The sequence below is a fragment of the Echeneis naucrates genome, chromosome 3 (genome assembly GCF_900963305.1).
Source record: "Echeneis naucrates chromosome 3, fEcheNa1.1, whole genome shotgun sequence".
Classification (NCBI taxonomy): domain Eukaryota; kingdom Metazoa; phylum Chordata; class Actinopteri; order Carangiformes; family Echeneidae; genus Echeneis; species Echeneis naucrates.
Window position 1 is genome coordinate 22,759,639 of NC_042513.1, and position 15,844 is coordinate 22,775,482.

Genomic DNA, 15,844 nt, shown 5'->3' on the forward strand with positions numbered 1-15,844 from the left:
CCTTTCACTCGCTCTCTCTCCTCTTGTAATGTCATTAGCACAACTGAAAAAGAGAGATGTGAACTCTCCAAAGTCCAGGTTTGTTCGTTTTACCTCAATTGGAGAACATCTGCATTCAAAATGAGAGCCAGTGTAGTTTTCATGTTTCTGTGCAATTAAACTGTGGCAGCCTTGGTTGTTTTTTTTTTTTTTTTTTATGGACAGGTGCTGTTTGTAACCATTCACCAGTTAAAGTAACTGAATAACTGGCACCTTTGTGTTGAGCTCTTATTTCTTGGCGAACACTGAAACATAAAATTAGACTGGGCGAAGTGGACATGTCCTCTGAAGTTGTGGTAATCTTCAGAAAATGGTGATGGAAACTTGAACTGACCCACTTAAGCCAATGAAGCCAGTTCCTGCTTAGTGAATTTACTTGTTTGGTTATATTGAGTGGAGTTATATTATTTTGTTAGACTGAAGAAAAGCATTTCTGAAAAACGATGCTCTTAATAAACCCAAAAGAGTTCATGGGCTATTATTGTCAGAGATTCATATTTTCAAGAATAACCTCAATGCTTCATAAACATGCTCGCTCTGTCTTTTCCTACATTTCCTACCGGCAACCCTTGAACACAGAAGTTGTGCGGCATTACTGCCCATGTAGCAAATAAACTCTTGAGATAAATCACTACTATTAAAGCTAAACGAAACACCAGCTGCATGGGAACACCTTGTTCTAATCCAACTGGGATATTACCCAGATCCAAGATAGTTTGAGGAGTGAGGTGTTGACATGAGCAGACGCAGGAGAGGGGCACAGCAGTGGACAAACAGGGGTCAAGACAGCTTTTGTTGGGATTTCGGTCACAAATAAATGAATCTGTCTGCAAGTTTTGCACATTTCCAGGTCAAAACACACGATATACCAGAACGCAGAATTTCAGATCCCTCATTGAGCATGAGAGAAAAAAATAAAGCAAAAAAATCTGTTCTCAATTAAGGGATTTCAGTTCAAGCAGATCTATTTGAGTCTGACGTGTTTTGTTACTGTGTCGTGAGAGTTTATTGGCACAGTGGGTTGGTGCCAAGAAGAAAAAAAAAAAAAAAGCCTCCATCACTGTTTTGATGTTTGACAGGTCTCTGTGGAAACTGAGCCTGGCTTTGTGCAGCCGTCTGCTGAGGCTGTGACATCATCTCCTGGATATTCACACCAGTGTCAGCTCCAAGGAAGAAGAAACAGGAGAAGACTCGACCCCCCCCCCACCCCCCCAAGGGCAGCTGTGTGCCCCACACATTCTCACACATCTTGCCTTTACGTAGCACTGCAGTGCTGACGCTCCTCATCCATAAACTTACATTAAACTGATGATGGGCCAATGTTTGCATTGCATTGGGAGCACATTTCTGATTAGAATTAATTGTTCCTGTGACGTGGAGGAAATTTGGCCAGTTTCTGTTTTTAATTCTTTTCCATTCAAAATCAAATCAAATGTATTTATTTCATGCCAAATCATTATGTAGTTAAATCAGGGAACTTTACATATGTAGCAGGTCTAGATGAAACTCTATGTGGGAGTAATTTTAGGGAAAGGAGGAATCTAAAATACATTTTCAAAACTGGATAGGCTTTGTGGTTCGAAGTAAGATGTATTATGATATTTATATGTGGAGCAATATTACGAAAAGATTGAGAGAATATTTAAAATACTAATATGATTCACCTCTGAAGTGATAACCGCCAAAAGCGTAAAAATATTTTAAGTCGCGTTTCACATAATGAAAAACTAGCAGGTCAAGCACTTAAAAGTCATTCCTGTCCATTCTTTGTTTATTCTAGGTTTCAGTGAAAGTGTGACAGGTTTTCTTCATGAGGTAGAATGACAGTGACCTCCAGTGGCAACAGTATGAGCCCTGAATTATCAGCACTCAACATGCACCTGTTGAATTTAGTCATTTTATGCTTTTAAAGTACTGCCAAAGGCAGAAAAAGATAGATATGAAAATTTTAACCTTGCGTAAATAAATAAAATATCTGGGTCATATTTTGTATTTCCTTTAATAAAATTGAATACAAAAACCTGAGTCAGTAAACTGTAGCCTTCATGCAAGATGACCTAATCAAATGTAAACACACTGTAACTATACATAAAGTCTGAAATAGAGACAATATAAAAAGAAAAAGATAAAAACTGGCTTCAAGATGTTAAGTGGAAAAAAATGTTATTATTTATTTGTCTATAATGACTTTCTTCGTACTTTCTTAATCAGCATGTCGACCACAGATGTAGCCTTGCGTTTTACACCTAAGAGGCAAACAGAAAAAGAAACGCTGAAGTAGGATTTCTCAGAAAACGTGACGAACATGAGGAGAGAAGAACGTCTGCAGTACCTTGCTTTTTGCTGGGTGATTCATTGGGGTCCGCGGATCTCTTGGCATAAGCGGACTTCATCCTCTGGATGTTCTTCTTGCTGATCACCTCGTGCTGTACGACGGGGTGTGGGTAGTCTTTACCCACAATGCATCCCGCTGCCTGCTGGATGCTGCGAGGAGCTTTCCAAGGCTCATAGATGTACTGCTCTGGGAACTTCTTTAGAAGAGGAAGGTACTTCCTGAAAAGTTAGTGAAGAAAATGTAACAAACACACACGTGACATCTTGAGTTCGATACGATTAGGATCTTACTTGATGTAGTCTCCACTTTTGTCCGTCTTCTTGCCAAAGGCGACTGGGGAGTAGACCCTGAAGTACTGGTGGAAGAAGGTGCTCGCTGACAGCCACTGCCAGTTCCCAGCATTCAGAGCCCAGTCGCCATCCAACAGAAGCTCTTCAAACACCTACAGGCACAGAGAAACTTTATCATGTGTGTGTCTTTCGCTTCAGTGCTAGTTGATGACAACAAATTCACAATTGTGCTCGTGGTTTAGTCAGAGATAAAGCCAGGCGTTTCACTTGTATTCAACTTCACTCCGGCATGGTGCATTAATGATGCTCAGTTTGAGTTCGAAATATTGTTCTCATTAGACAGAGAAAAACAAAACTAAATAATGTTTGTGTATTTGTCATCAGGATTTGGAGAAAGGCACCGAACAACAACAAGTCAAGAAAGGCCACATCAGATGTTGGTACAAATCCAGATGTACTGTCATGTGTTCGTATGTTCACTTTATTTTTTTGTTCACTTTGGCATCGGCCTGAGTGAGCGTTCTGAATTATGCTGAATTGACGGCCTGAATTTTGACGAGGGCTTCTGGGTGTGCTTGTTATTGGGTTCACTTCACTTTGAGTGGCTATCAAAGTACCACCTTCTGCCCTTCCTCCCAGCTGATCCACAGGTCGCCCCTGGTGAGAAAGCAAGCGACAGCATGCCTGGCCAGGTGGTGGATCCAGCCCTCCTGTCTCAACTGAGTCATGACAGCATCAATGAAGGGGAAACCCGTCCGAGCCTCGAGGGAGACGCAGCACAGGATGGCAGGGATTATTCAAAGCATTTTCAGAAACAGCGCGGTTTGTCTTTTCTCGTGATTCAGTACCTCTCGCCACGCTGCCAGATACTCAGGGTTTGTGTCCCAGTCCACTTGAGTGCATACGGGGTTGCCCTCCATCTTGTTGAAGTTTGGGATCCCCACGCTGGCTGTGTAGAAGAACTCCCTCCACAGTAACTGGCCATGCAGGGAAACTGGAGGATCTGAGTGCTTCTTCTGCAAAAAGAAAGTCCAACTAACTCCGACAGTTTGCTTCTGAATATTATTCGACTTGCTACTGAAATTCATGAAATTAAATTACATTACCATTAGAGACCATTGGCTGTCCGGAATTATTCAGTATGTTCAAAAACCTTCAAGCGTGGGCAGTTATGGCGGCACTCACCCCACGGTAGACCTCCGTCAGCCTCCACCAGAAGGTGCGTGCAGACAGGCATCCAAAGGTGAGATACGGACTAAGCACAGTGGTGCTGGGGCTCAGGGAGTTTGGAGATGTCTGAGGTTTCTCAAATGTACACACCCATCCCTGCAATACCGAAAAGGTGAATGTGACCTCTAGGTTTGTGTTGTACAGTTGATTTGGCGTTGGTTGAGGGAGACGCTTCTTTTTTCTTTCCTCTTCGATGTTAAAAATAATCATGTAGTAGAGTAAAGACGCTGAAATACCGTTCGTTTCATCTGCTCATCGAGTCTCCTCAGAGCCTCCTGTTCCCCTCCTGGGAAAAGGTCCTCACCGAGAGCTGCTGTGTCACGGCTCAGCTCCTCCAGTGCAGGAATGCCATACTTCTCATGCTTATCGGAGCACGGGGTCTTCACATCTGTGCACGAGGAGACAAGAGTTTAATGAATGACTATTTCAAAAATAAAGCTGGTTTCAAAAGATTGGTTTTAATGTTTATCGCTGCGAATGCAACGTGATTTCTAATTTTCACTATCAGGTGTTTCTGGTGGTTCGCTGCCTTTAATGTCGTCCAAGGTTGGAGCGGGAACTGGTTTCTTAGGGGCGCCAAGAGTTTTCACTACTGCCTGCATACGGTTATAAGTAAGAGGAGCCTTCCCATTGTTTTCCTCAATTATCCTGCAGGGATAGAATAGACAAAAGATATACATACTTGCCATGTAAAACAGTCTTTAAAACCTTGAGCATGCCCAGCACGAGTAGTCGGCCTACCTGTCTATATCATAAAGAGTGTGTGAGATTTTGTAGGTAACTTCGACGCCGTGCTCTTTGGCCAGTGCGCTGACTTTCTGGTCCCGGCTCAGGCTGTAGGGCTCAGTGTCGTACTCATAGGTCAGCTTTGTGACTTTCCACTTGTCGAACAGCTCGGGGAGCACCTCCTCCGGTTTGCCCCTCACGACGAACAGCCTGCAGGAGTGGAACACACCACAATGAGGCGATGGAATCTGCTCGAGCAAGAGCTTCCAACAGTTTTTGAACTGAAGCTGGTTTTCAGTGCTTTGCTGTGTTTACCTGGAGTTGAGCTTCCTCAGGCTGCAGTCCAGGTCTTTAAGGGATCCAATCAGAAACCTCCAGCGGTTGATGCCCACCCGGGTGCTGTCATGGAGGTGGGGGTCCAGGATGAACACGGGGTAGAGCTCCTTGGAGTCCCTCAGGGCGGACTTCAGGGCTGGGTTGTCGTGCAGCCGGAGTCCCTTGCGGAACCAGTGGATGCATGTGTGTGTCATTTCGGCGAGCCTGCAAACACATCATTTAGAGGATCCGGGTATGGACACAAAGTTTGTCGGACCGACAACACGGTGCAGTCGCACAAACCGTGCGTTCGCTCGTTCATCAACAAAGACCCGAAGCAACGAACTTGGCGTTGCAGATTGCGAAGTTGAAACAAAACAGATACACGATTATCAAAAATTTGACCTCACCTTGTCTGAGTCTCTCTGCTACAACTCCTCAACACTGTTCCCTGCAAAAATACGCGTTTGGTAACACACACACGTTGACCGTGTTACAAAACACAAGGAAGCGGTGTTACGTCTGCAGCACAAACCAGCCAATCAGCCAATCAGAGGCGGTCTGGTGAAGACACACAAATACACACAAAGAGAGAGACACACACAAAAAGAAAGACACGCATACACACAAAGAGAGAGAGCGAGAGAGAGAGAGAGAGACACACACACGAAGAAAGACACGCATACACACAAAGAGAGAGAGAGAGAGAGAGAGAGAGAGAGAGAGAGACACACACACATGCACAGGTCGCTTCATCCACCAGGTGTCGCTGCAGCACAAACAATCAGATGAACTAAAACTTGTTGGACTGAGGCAGTTTTCACATTTTGTCTTTCAGTGTTACTTCAGGACAAAGTGTTACAGTTGTTCTTGTTTGTTTGTTTGTTATTCATGTTTTGTTATGGAGGTGTGATGTAGCTGTCCCCCAGCTCTTTTCATTTAGACCACGTTATTATTATTATTTATTTTATTTTATTTATTTTTTTTGCTTTTGTTTTGACTGTAGGATTTTTGTTGTTAATAAAGAAAGGAATCAATAAAGATAAACATGAAAAAGAAAGTTTCCTCCATTTTGTTGCGCCCTACTTGTCCCTACCCCCACCTGGGGGGGGGGGGCATTAAACTGTAAAGGTAAATCAAATTAAATGAATAAAATCACCAAAATATTCTCAAATTAAAATAAAAAGACAGCAGCACAAAAAAGACAGTGCCCATTAACCTACACTGTTTGAATAAACAAGGTATCCCGATTAAAAATAAATAAATAAATAAAATAAAATAAAATAAAATAAAATAAAAAGTAATGGAATGACTAAACTGAATAAAAAAAATATTAATAGTTAAATATTGGGTGGTGGGTGGGTCACCACCCTGAAGATGCATTCAACTACACGGCTCAGCTCCACCAGATCTCCGTCGGCTCATCGTAGCTCGCCGTGATCGTATAGTGGTTAGTACTCTGCGTTGTGGCCGCAGCAACCCCGGTTCGAATCCGGGTCACGGCATTGAGGCCCAATGTCACGGCAGATGAGCCCTGCTTTTGGATCAGCTGCATATTTTTTTTTTTTATTTTCTTAGTTTTATGGCTCTTACGTCAAAACTAATTTATTTTATTTTTTATTTCTTTTGTAAAAAGTACAACAGCTGTTTGTGGGAGAGTCTGCCTGCCGCTTAAAGCAAGAAAAATGAAAAAGCTAAATAAATTCAGGCAGAGATTCCCACCTTTCTGGGGTAAAACACAGCTACGACTGTGGCAGAATTTCTTTTTAATTATTAGACTATTTCTTTTTTTTATTATTATTATTATTATTATTAGAGAATCAGTTTATTATACTACGAAGCACTGCCAGAGGGAGACACCGCCTAAAGAACCATGAACAACACATCTCACAGGCTGAATCACACACTTCACAATGATGTTTCTCCAGGACATCAACAGTTTGTGGGCTCACTGGCAGGAAGGTTCAATAACATACCTGTATATTTACGTTTTGGTTGGTTAACCGGATGGCTGTCTAAGTTTTGCTCTGATTGAATTTGATCTAACTCGCAGGAGAGGTAGCTAAGGCTACCCAAGCTTTAAGTGACCCCATCTGTGTGTACCTGTTTCCTCTTTGCTGACCAAAAAAAACAACCTGAAGGCAGCAAAGGAATGTTAAAATCTGCTGCTGCCTTCACGCTCCGTCGGAAACAACACAACTGATCAAAGCGCAAAAGTCAGTGAAAGTGAAAAATCACATCAGCTTTGTGTGCATTTTGATGGTCAAAGCATTAAAACACGAGGCCCGTGTGTTATTGTGATGCACCAGGCGGGACTTTGTGGATATTTGAGAGCCTGATTGTTTGTTTGCTTGTTTTTTTTTTTTGTTTTTTTTTCCACGGAGGTTTTAAAAGCCCCACGCTGAGAGGCAGCTGATCAGCTGATCGACTCCTGCAGCTGCGGCAGCGTCGAGCTCCTGCCTGTCGTCTGACTGCTGAAACGTTATCAGCCCCGGCCATGTGACTCTGTGAAGGCAGCCCGCCCGAACAGCACCGTGCATGCAGCTGGAGGGAGGGAGGGAGTGAGGGAGGGAAGGGGGGGGAGAGAGGAGCAGCCGCAAGTCCCGCTGATCCCTGACTGGAGAAACGCACGGCGTGGCTCCCTCAGCCATTCAGCTCTCTCTCTCTCTCTCTCTCTCTCTCTCTCTCTCACACACACACACACACTGATGAAACGATGCCCCAGCAGCAGCAGCACCGCCGCCGCTCCTCCTCACTGTCTCCGTCGCTGACCAGGTGTTGGACGGCCGAACACCGGGGACGTCGTTGACGTGACAGAGCGTACAACTTGCATGTGTCTGTCTGCGGTGCGTCCTCGTCCCTGGTCCCGCACGCAGACGATCGGATCGAGAAGATGCTGAGCCGACTGATGAGCAGCAGCATCAGGAGTCTGGACAGGGAATGCAACTGCACTGTGAGGCTGCTGGATGATTCGGAGTACACCTGCACGATTCAGGTCAGTGGGGGCCAACATCTCTCCATCCCCAGACCTCACCTTGCTGTGTGGAGGACGAAGTGGGGTGGCGCTTAGCTGATTCACATTTGATCTACTGCTGCCAAAAACAAAAAACAAAAAACAAAAAAGCCAAACAAACCCACCCTCTTTAAACCAGGTGTCTTAACTCCGTACAATCTTCCATCGTATGTGGATGCTGGTCAGGGGCCCGCTGATGTTACCTGTGTGCACATGTGCTGGTGCTTGGATTGCGTAGCACATTTCCAGGACTGTCAATTGTCAGCAGACGCAGCTCCGGCAGAAAGAGTGGCGTTAAAATAAAACTGTGTGTGCACAGACTCGGTGGATGTGCTGTCATACTTTCATTTGTTTTGCCCTTCAGGCTGACCCTGACTTTGACAGAGCAACGGAGTGATGATTCAACTTTACAGTCAATACCGGTGATTTAACATACAAAAAAATCAGGGCACCACCCATCCCCTAGTTTAAAAAGATAACACAAGCCAGCTCCTGAGAAGTGCTGAAGCCATATTTTCTTGGAGTATTTAAAGGTTTGGAGCTGGATGAGAAGCACATGGAGGCACTCCAGGCCCCCCGGCTGCCTAATGTAGCCTGATGCTCCAAAATACAGCATGAAAAACATCTTTAAGGCCGATTTCTACTATGTGCTTCTCTTCTGTCATGAAGGCAAAGCTGAAGTGGACTACTGCTGCCAACTAAACTACCTTATTTATTCCATCCTCCAGAATACATTTATTAAAATTGGCTTTTAGGCGGTTTTTATTCTGCGTTTGGTCACTTCTGTCGCCCCCCCAACTTAATCTTTCCTCCTTGATTCTCAGCCTGCTTGAGATTGTTTGTTTCAGCCATAATATGACTGTCTCTGTTTTTTATTTGTTGCTTCTGCGGCATAGAAACATTTTTTCTACCTGTCACTTCCAAGGCTGTGATTTGCAGTGGTATAATAAAAGTATGGGTGTAGTAGAATTTATAGCAGGCCTGTTTGATTGTTTTGTAAAGGTTTTTCTGGTCACTTGTGGTAGATCAGGATTCTTTGTTCCCTGTCGAGGTTTATTCAGACGTCTTGCATGTGTTCTTGTAAAATTATTAAAGCAGCACATTGGATTAGTCATTCACTGAGTCTCTGCCGCACAGAATGGGCTGAAACATTTCTCTGTATTTCTTGTACATTGCGTTGTTAAAAAAAAAAAAAAAAAAATCAATTGTTATTTTGGCATGAATGAAGTCGAGGCATCAATAGAGCCAGTAAACAGATCGTGTGTATAATAGCCAAAGAGTGGAGGAGTAAGTGTGAGCAATTAATGTGGTTTACCTGCTTTGTAAATCAAGTGTGTGTGTGTGTCCTTGTGGTATGTTTTGTGTGGCTGCATCATTGAGAAGTCTTCTGTGTGCATCAACTAGATGCAGGTAGACAGACCTGCGTTTGATGCTCACTACTTGAAGGGATTCCATCGCTGCTGATTTAGAGGCGACGGCACACAAAGATCACCGCTTTATCATTTCAGGGAACTGACAGCAAAGGGGAATCAAGCCTTTCAACATATAACAACAAGTTAAAGCAGCAGGTGCTCAGGGGACAGGCCATTTTTGTCACCCTGTCTGTGTGAAAACGGCGAATATTACCAACAGGTGGGACGTCTACAGTTGTTTTCCATTCATGTCATGTCTGAACGCGCAGGAACAGCAACAGCAATCATCATGCTAGGAAACAAAATCATCTATAGATGACGCAACTCTTTCCCAGCCGATCAACTCAGCTTTCACTTTGAGTGTTGATGTTTCTACAAGCAGAAAACAGACAAACTGTAAGTTTTTGTGATCTGAGTGATCTGCAGCAGACATGGTGTTCGTTTGGTGATGATCGTTTTTTTCGATGAGTCGTGTTTTTCCGAAGTGAAGCCCACACTTGTTCCCCCTTTGACTTCTGAGCTCCTTCACCCAGTCATGTTTTAAAGTGTTTGGCTGTCAAAATATGCTGATCCCGCCCTTTCAGAAGCTGAAAGCACACAGCAGGGACAGAATACTTAATTTCTGGTGGAGCCTCTATTTGAGGGGGATTAGCTTTCTATTGGCATATTTCATTATTTCCACCATGGGAAATAATGAAATATGCCATTATTTCACACTGTGGGGCTCTCCATGAAGCACAACTGGTCTAAATGGAAACATAAATGGGATCATTGGCTTAATAAATCATCTGTTGTTTACAGCAAACGCATCACCATTTATTTTCGGCCATTAGTATATGTGAGCATGATGTTTAGGGAGCTATGTTAATTATGGCCCAGACAAAGCATCTGTAAAGCTAAACGCTGGAGAACAAATCATTGCAGTGACTGTACTGGAGGATGAGAACAGATTTGGCACGTTGGAAATGAGAGCGGACTGCTGCTTCCCCTTCTCGCACACCTTAGAGATGTAGCCCAGAATGAAGGGCCCTCGTGGGGCTCAACGGCCGTCACACTCCCCATTTAGCTCAATTAGCCTACACCTTGAACTCCTGTTACAGCGAAAACACATCATAGGGGAATGACGGCAGAAATGACCTTCATAAATGAAAAGCAGTGTGGAAGAGGACGGCAACGAGGAGAAATGAAACAAATGAGTCCTGTTTTTTTGACACGGGCGAGTTTGGCATAGGCCTGTCTGTCTGTCTGCCAGGTTTATCAGTCGGGATGATCTGGTTCCATTACACCACCCGTTTACGGTATCTCACCCATGCCGTGCACCTGCCCGCTTCCCTGTTGCTTCTCACATCGTGATCCTGAAAGTGTGCAGGGGATACACGTTCATTGATTTCTGCTGTTCTTTCAACACAGTTTAGCCCTTTAGGACGTTCGCAGGCATCACAATACTGCCACAATCCAAGACGGATGCGAGGTGCTCTCGCTCTCTCCGTGCAGACAGTTGGGCTAAAAAAGGACACTTAGACAGTATGGGGAGAGCCTGATGGACACTGGGGTGGGGGGGTCAGGCAGCCAGGAAAAGCAGGTTCAGGAGAAAGAGAATCATTAGCCACATGAAGCTGGCAGTGATCATCAGCGAAGGTGTGAGCCAATTCTGGAGGCAAACCAGAGGGAGCAGTTTGGAGATGTGGAGATGAGGAGCACAGCACCTGGACAGATTGAAACATCAGCTGCCCCGCACAAGTATATTACACTGCAAATGAGAATGGAATATAATCCTGTGTCCGCATGACCCTCGTCCAGATCCACCATTAGCCAGATCGGATCAAGGATACGTTTCTGATGTACTGAAAGGATTTTCCTGATTATTATTCTCTTGTGCTCTGGAGCCCCGTTGTTCTCCAAAAGCCACCAATAAGATCGATGATCCACAGTTCGTTTCTGGTTTCTTTATTAGCATGGCCCAGAGCACCGTAGCTTCCCCCAACCTGGTGATGGAACTGTTCTTATGGTACGCTGTAACTCAGAGACATAACGCTGCGCTGTTGTCTCCACAACAAAGAGATGACTTGCCTCAGAATTTGATTATTTCTGTCTTGAAAAGTGTTGACGGTTTGTTTCATTTTCCGATTTTAACCATCGCCTGTTCAACAGAGAGTCATGTTTAAGCTACTGAGCACCTGTACAGAGTGCTTCTTGTCTCCAAATGAATATCCCTGTAATTAAAGAGCCAAGAACACGCAGAGATGATTCAGATCCACATTTTGTTTGGCACATGCGCCTTCAATGACTTTGTATCGTGTAGATGTGGAGTGCATTATTAATTTGCAGGATCTCATTAGAAAACACAGAAGAGAAGAATAAACAGCAAAGCGCCTCACATTCCATTGAATTGAATTAAATGAGATTATTGAGGTGACATACAGTCTGTCTCATTCAATTCACCGTCCATAACCAGAACTGTAAGATTTAGCTCACACGTTGTGTACTTTGTCGTTGAGGTGTCTCGCTGTGGAGCAGGCAAGCTAAAATTTTCTAAGACTTTGCAAACAGCTCATCATCTGAGGAAGCAAGCCACTTTTTAGATTCAGATACTCAAAATGACAAATTTTAGTGTGAATCAAAAGATTCATACGAGATATTGAAAACAAGATGAATGATAGAATAGCACTGATCCAGAGAGACGTAGCTCATCACCATGAGTAAGCGGTTGAGTCACTTGGCACCGGCTCAGATCCTTTATAGCTCAATAATGAAATTAGCAGGATTCCTTTGAAGCCAAATGCATGACTTGGAAGGCGCTCCACTCGTTTTGCATTGTGAATGCATTATTGAAATAAGTTGCTCTTGTCTCCTAAGTGGCCTTCCTGCACTCGTATTGTTTTCCCCATGTTATGCACCGCTAGACTCGAAATAGAGGTTTTAATATGTTTTGTTTTCATACACGGGCGGGCCTGTTCTTCTGCTTATGTTGCTTTCATCTGGCAGCTTACACATTTAGATACTGATAACGGCTTATCTTAACCCAAAATTGGACAAAGGGTTTAGGTATTTAAAATCACCCAAGCTGAACCTCAATCAAACACAAAGTGGCTGTCTTTGTCTTTGTCTCTGAAGGAAGACAACTAGAAACATAGAAGGTGCTTATCACAGCTTTTTGATAAAAGTTCTCATTCTTTACTGGACCGCCAATTTAAATACAGTAATCGCTATTTATCCTGATCTGTTACTTTACACTTAGGATGCCAAATTTTGGCTCGGGATATTACTTTTAAAGGGATATTAATAATTGAATATTTTATATCTGTGATTGTCAAAAGAAGGGAACATTTCATGTTGTGCAAAAATGAATAGTGATTGATAGACAAAAAATGTATTAATGATAATCTTAATTCTGTTTTGGTTTGTGCTTTTTTTTTTTTTTTTTTTTTGTTAAAGGATAAAATCAGCATCAAAACATGTTCATGATGACGCTAACACACACCTTTTTAGCAAACCCCCCTGAGTGGGGCATAAACATCTATTGATTTTTTAGACAATTGATCCAAAGCTGTAGATATGTTGTTATCTTGGGACCCAGGCCGCTATTCGGAGGTAATAAAAACAGATAATAGATGTTGGCTTTTAAGCTTGTTAAATGGAAGAATGTGCTTGCTTTTGACACTTTAATATCCTTTGTGCATCGGATAGTTTGAGGATGTAACTTATAGCTTTTGTCCAGATAGTGTTCGCAACCAAATATAATCCAATTTTGGATTGCTGTCAGTAGTTGTAGCATTTAATGATGACAGGAAACCTTTATGAGCCAAATGGAAGCCCAACAAGCTGTCACATGTTGGTTTTGTGAACCACCAACAACTTTATGTGTATTGAAGAAGACACTGGGATTGAGAGGAATTGAGAACATAAACTCAGTAGGAAAACTTTTTACTGAAGAAATAAATCCAGCATTGGTGAAGCTTCCATTATACGAGGGTACATCGGTCTGTGTGCACGGCGCTGTTTTCAGTGTGCCGTGCCAGTACTTCATCAACAAATCCATTCCATGTTTATTGAGTGAAAACGCAAATCAATGAAGCTGTGAAAACCTACGTTTTCATTGTTACCAGACTGGACGTAGTTACAAAACCTACCTGCCATTTTTCTTACTGTAAAGTCAATTAAAGTGTCAAAACACCTGTTGGCAGGCCCCAGAATACGGGAAATTATTTTCCTGAGAAGCCCGACAACAGAAGTCAGGCCATTTTCCATAGACTTCTTTGTACAAATACTGCAGTCGTCCCCTGATTGTCATTAGATAGAATGCAGTCTGTGATGTTAACCAATAGGTTACTTACTGTATTTAACATTGGCCAAAAGCTTAAAACCTGATTTCCTCAGTGGACAACCGAGCTGCCTGTGATTTGGGTGCGTTGTGCTCACATCTTTGAATTTGGGATCAGCTGGAACATGCATGTCTGCTCTCACTTAACTCAACAACTGCTGTCAAGACGTCTTTGATCCCGGCTCTCAGCCTGAGCTCTGGATCTGGATCTGCTCAGCGGCTGATAACAGAATTTTGCTTGAATTGGGAAGCTCCCAGGTGTAAGCTAAAGGCGCTAAATGGCAAATACTTTGAGGTATTCTGTCTGTATTTTTAGACGTCTTACCAACGAGGGGCTGTTGATAGCCTGGTTCTCACACCGCAGCTAAAGGTGCTACACGTAGCACCTTGAACTGTATGAAGAGGGGGGCTAAAAAAGACCTTGCAAGTTCAGTCAGCCTTGCCTGATAAATGTTTAGCACGCTAATCAGCATAATGTTGTTGGATAGATGAACATGAATCTCAGCTGACGTCCAAACATTCAGCCTGAGATTCAGACGGAGCTGTTTTCCCAGAATAATCCACAGACTGGGAATGCTGGTTCCCTAAGTAGCTTTATTTCAGACGAGTAAAGGCTTAATTTAGAGTAAAAATAGGATGTGATTTAAAAAGAGCTCCTGCTTATCAGCCTTGCTGCCAGCTATGTGCCACCCTGCTGAAATCTGCGAGACACATGTCTTCCTGATGTGAAAGCGCCCCGTTAAATCACATGTTAATCCATAATGTGAGGGAATGGCGCGATAAACCCCTCGAGGCTCTGGTGTGCTTTCAGATTAGGACGCTCAGATGTTGGCCGTGACAGTAATATCTACGACTTCGGTGATGTCAGGGCCTTAACTCTGCTCGCCACGCTAACTGGATGCTTTAGTGAGCACACACACCACCGTGATAGTCCTTGACAGATTGACCGTTGCGAGATCTTTTATCAATTTATGATTATTCCCAAACTTTCGAAGTTCAGGTGCTCGATTTGTTAAATCTAAGATATTACACGGTTGTTTTGAGCAGTCAGTGAGAATTAGCCTTCGTTGATACCAACAATTTGTACAACTCCTAATGATGCGTCATTTTGAATGCAATCGATATATGATTGTTTAACAACAAATAACTCAATGGATTTTATTTTCTTTACTGACAGACAGCTTGGCATCTGTCATTTAAAATGATGAAATTGCCGTAATAGTCCTTCCACTCAGATTCTTAATAACTTCTCATCCGCAGTGAGATTTAAAATCAGGTGTGAATTGAAGTTTATTCAACCTTGGAGGCAGCTGTACTGCAAACGCGGCTGAAGTTGTGTGTTTAATGATGAGGTTTCGGGGTTTTCGGTCTGTGTGAACAGTGGAAAATTCGACGTTGGCTCTCATACACGTGTTTCTGGAGGTGTTTGATGAGGTCAGAAGCGGCCATCATGGGAGAACTGTCTTTTCGTGGTGTAATTGGATTTCTTGTTTTGCAGTTTCTGAAGGACTCTAATGTCTGGGATTCTAATTAATTCAACATAATTCTGCATACTTCTGCTTGTATCTTTTTCTCCATTATCTTCAGCTGTAAGCTTTTTTTTCTTCTTCTTCTTCTTCTTCTCTGGCCAGCTCCTGAATTCCACAAAATCCCCTCTTTGTTCCTTTTTCACTTTCATTCCTCCTCTTCTTCTCCCTGTCTTAGTCTCTCCCAACTCTCAGCCAGTTGCACCGCAGCAGGGCAGATTAATGAGCTTGCCCTGACTGAACTTGACACCGGCAGAAGACACAGCAAAGACAAACTATACGTGACACAGCAAGAAGGATGCAAGAGACACTTCACCGCAGGCTGTACACATCACAGCATTTGTTCTATACCGTCAACGCTATAAGTACACAACTGAGTCAACACTTATTCTTGTTATTGAGTGTCGAGCGGTTTTGAATGTTTAATGCATATTAGCTGTTGGGAATGATTGTTTAGCCAGTCCAACCCTTCGGTCCGGACTGAAATATTGGTTTTGGTGTATTCCCATGTGGACCACTGGTCTTGATTTTATGTTTACTGTCTGCGCTAATAACAACAATAATAATAATAATAATAATAATAACAGGTGTGTTGGCTCAGATGTTAGTTATGTTTTTGGGGTTTGCCGTTGTTTTT

At 43.2% G+C, this 15,844-nt stretch overlaps 2 protein-coding genes and 1 non-coding gene across 4 annotated transcripts in view; 2 read left to right on the forward strand and 1 right to left on the reverse strand.

Moving 5' to 3' along the window:
- Positions 1 to 2,019: 2,019 nt before the first annotated feature.
- On the reverse strand, positions 2,020 to 5,556 carry cry5 (cryptochrome circadian regulator 5). The gene is made up of 11 exons (XM_029497569.1): positions 5,346 to 5,556; positions 4,936 to 5,160; positions 4,636 to 4,830; positions 4,424 to 4,542; positions 4,131 to 4,282; positions 3,850 to 3,990; positions 3,513 to 3,680; positions 3,285 to 3,425; positions 2,665 to 2,816; positions 2,372 to 2,592; positions 2,020 to 2,285 (listed from the first exon to the last, which is right to left on the reverse strand). The coding sequence occupies exons 2-11, from the start codon at positions 5,148 to 5,150 to the stop codon at positions 2,218 to 2,220; spliced, it is 1,572 nt and encodes a 523-aa protein (XP_029353429.1). The 5' UTR covers positions 5,151 to 5,160; positions 5,346 to 5,556; the 3' UTR covers positions 2,020 to 2,217.
- Positions 5,557 to 6,368: 812 nt separating this feature from the next.
- Positions 6,369 to 6,440, forward strand: trnah-gug (transfer RNA histidin (anticodon GUG)). Its single transcript has one exon. It is a non-coding gene; the product is annotated as a tRNA-His (tRNA).
- A 1,285-nt stretch (positions 6,441 to 7,725) lies between these two features.
- The window catches only part of LOC115041128 (FERM domain-containing protein 5-like), a 52,032-nt gene continuing 43,913 nt past the window's right edge, over positions 7,726 to 15,844 (forward strand). For both annotated transcript variants that reach the window (XM_029498440.1, XM_029498441.1), the window contains exon 1: positions 7,726 to 7,930. In XM_029498440.1, the coding sequence (XP_029354300.1) occupies positions 7,829 to 7,930 (102 nt within the window). In that variant the 5' untranslated portion in view covers positions 7,726 to 7,828. The remainder of the gene's footprint in view (positions 7,931 to 15,844) is intronic.

Coding starts and splice junctions, on each gene's coding strand:
- cry5 (XM_029497569.1), bottom strand. CDS start 5,150: ATGACACACACATGCATCCACTGGTTCCGCAAGGGACTCCGGCTGCAC. Junction 4,543..4,635: donor ACTCTTTATGATATAGACAG/GTAGGCCGACTA, acceptor CTATCCCTGCAG/GATAATTGAGGAAAACAATG. Junction 3,426..3,512: donor ATCTGGCAGCGTGGCGAGAG/GTACTGAATCAC, acceptor GTCTCCCTCGAG/GCTCGGACGGGTTTCCCCTT.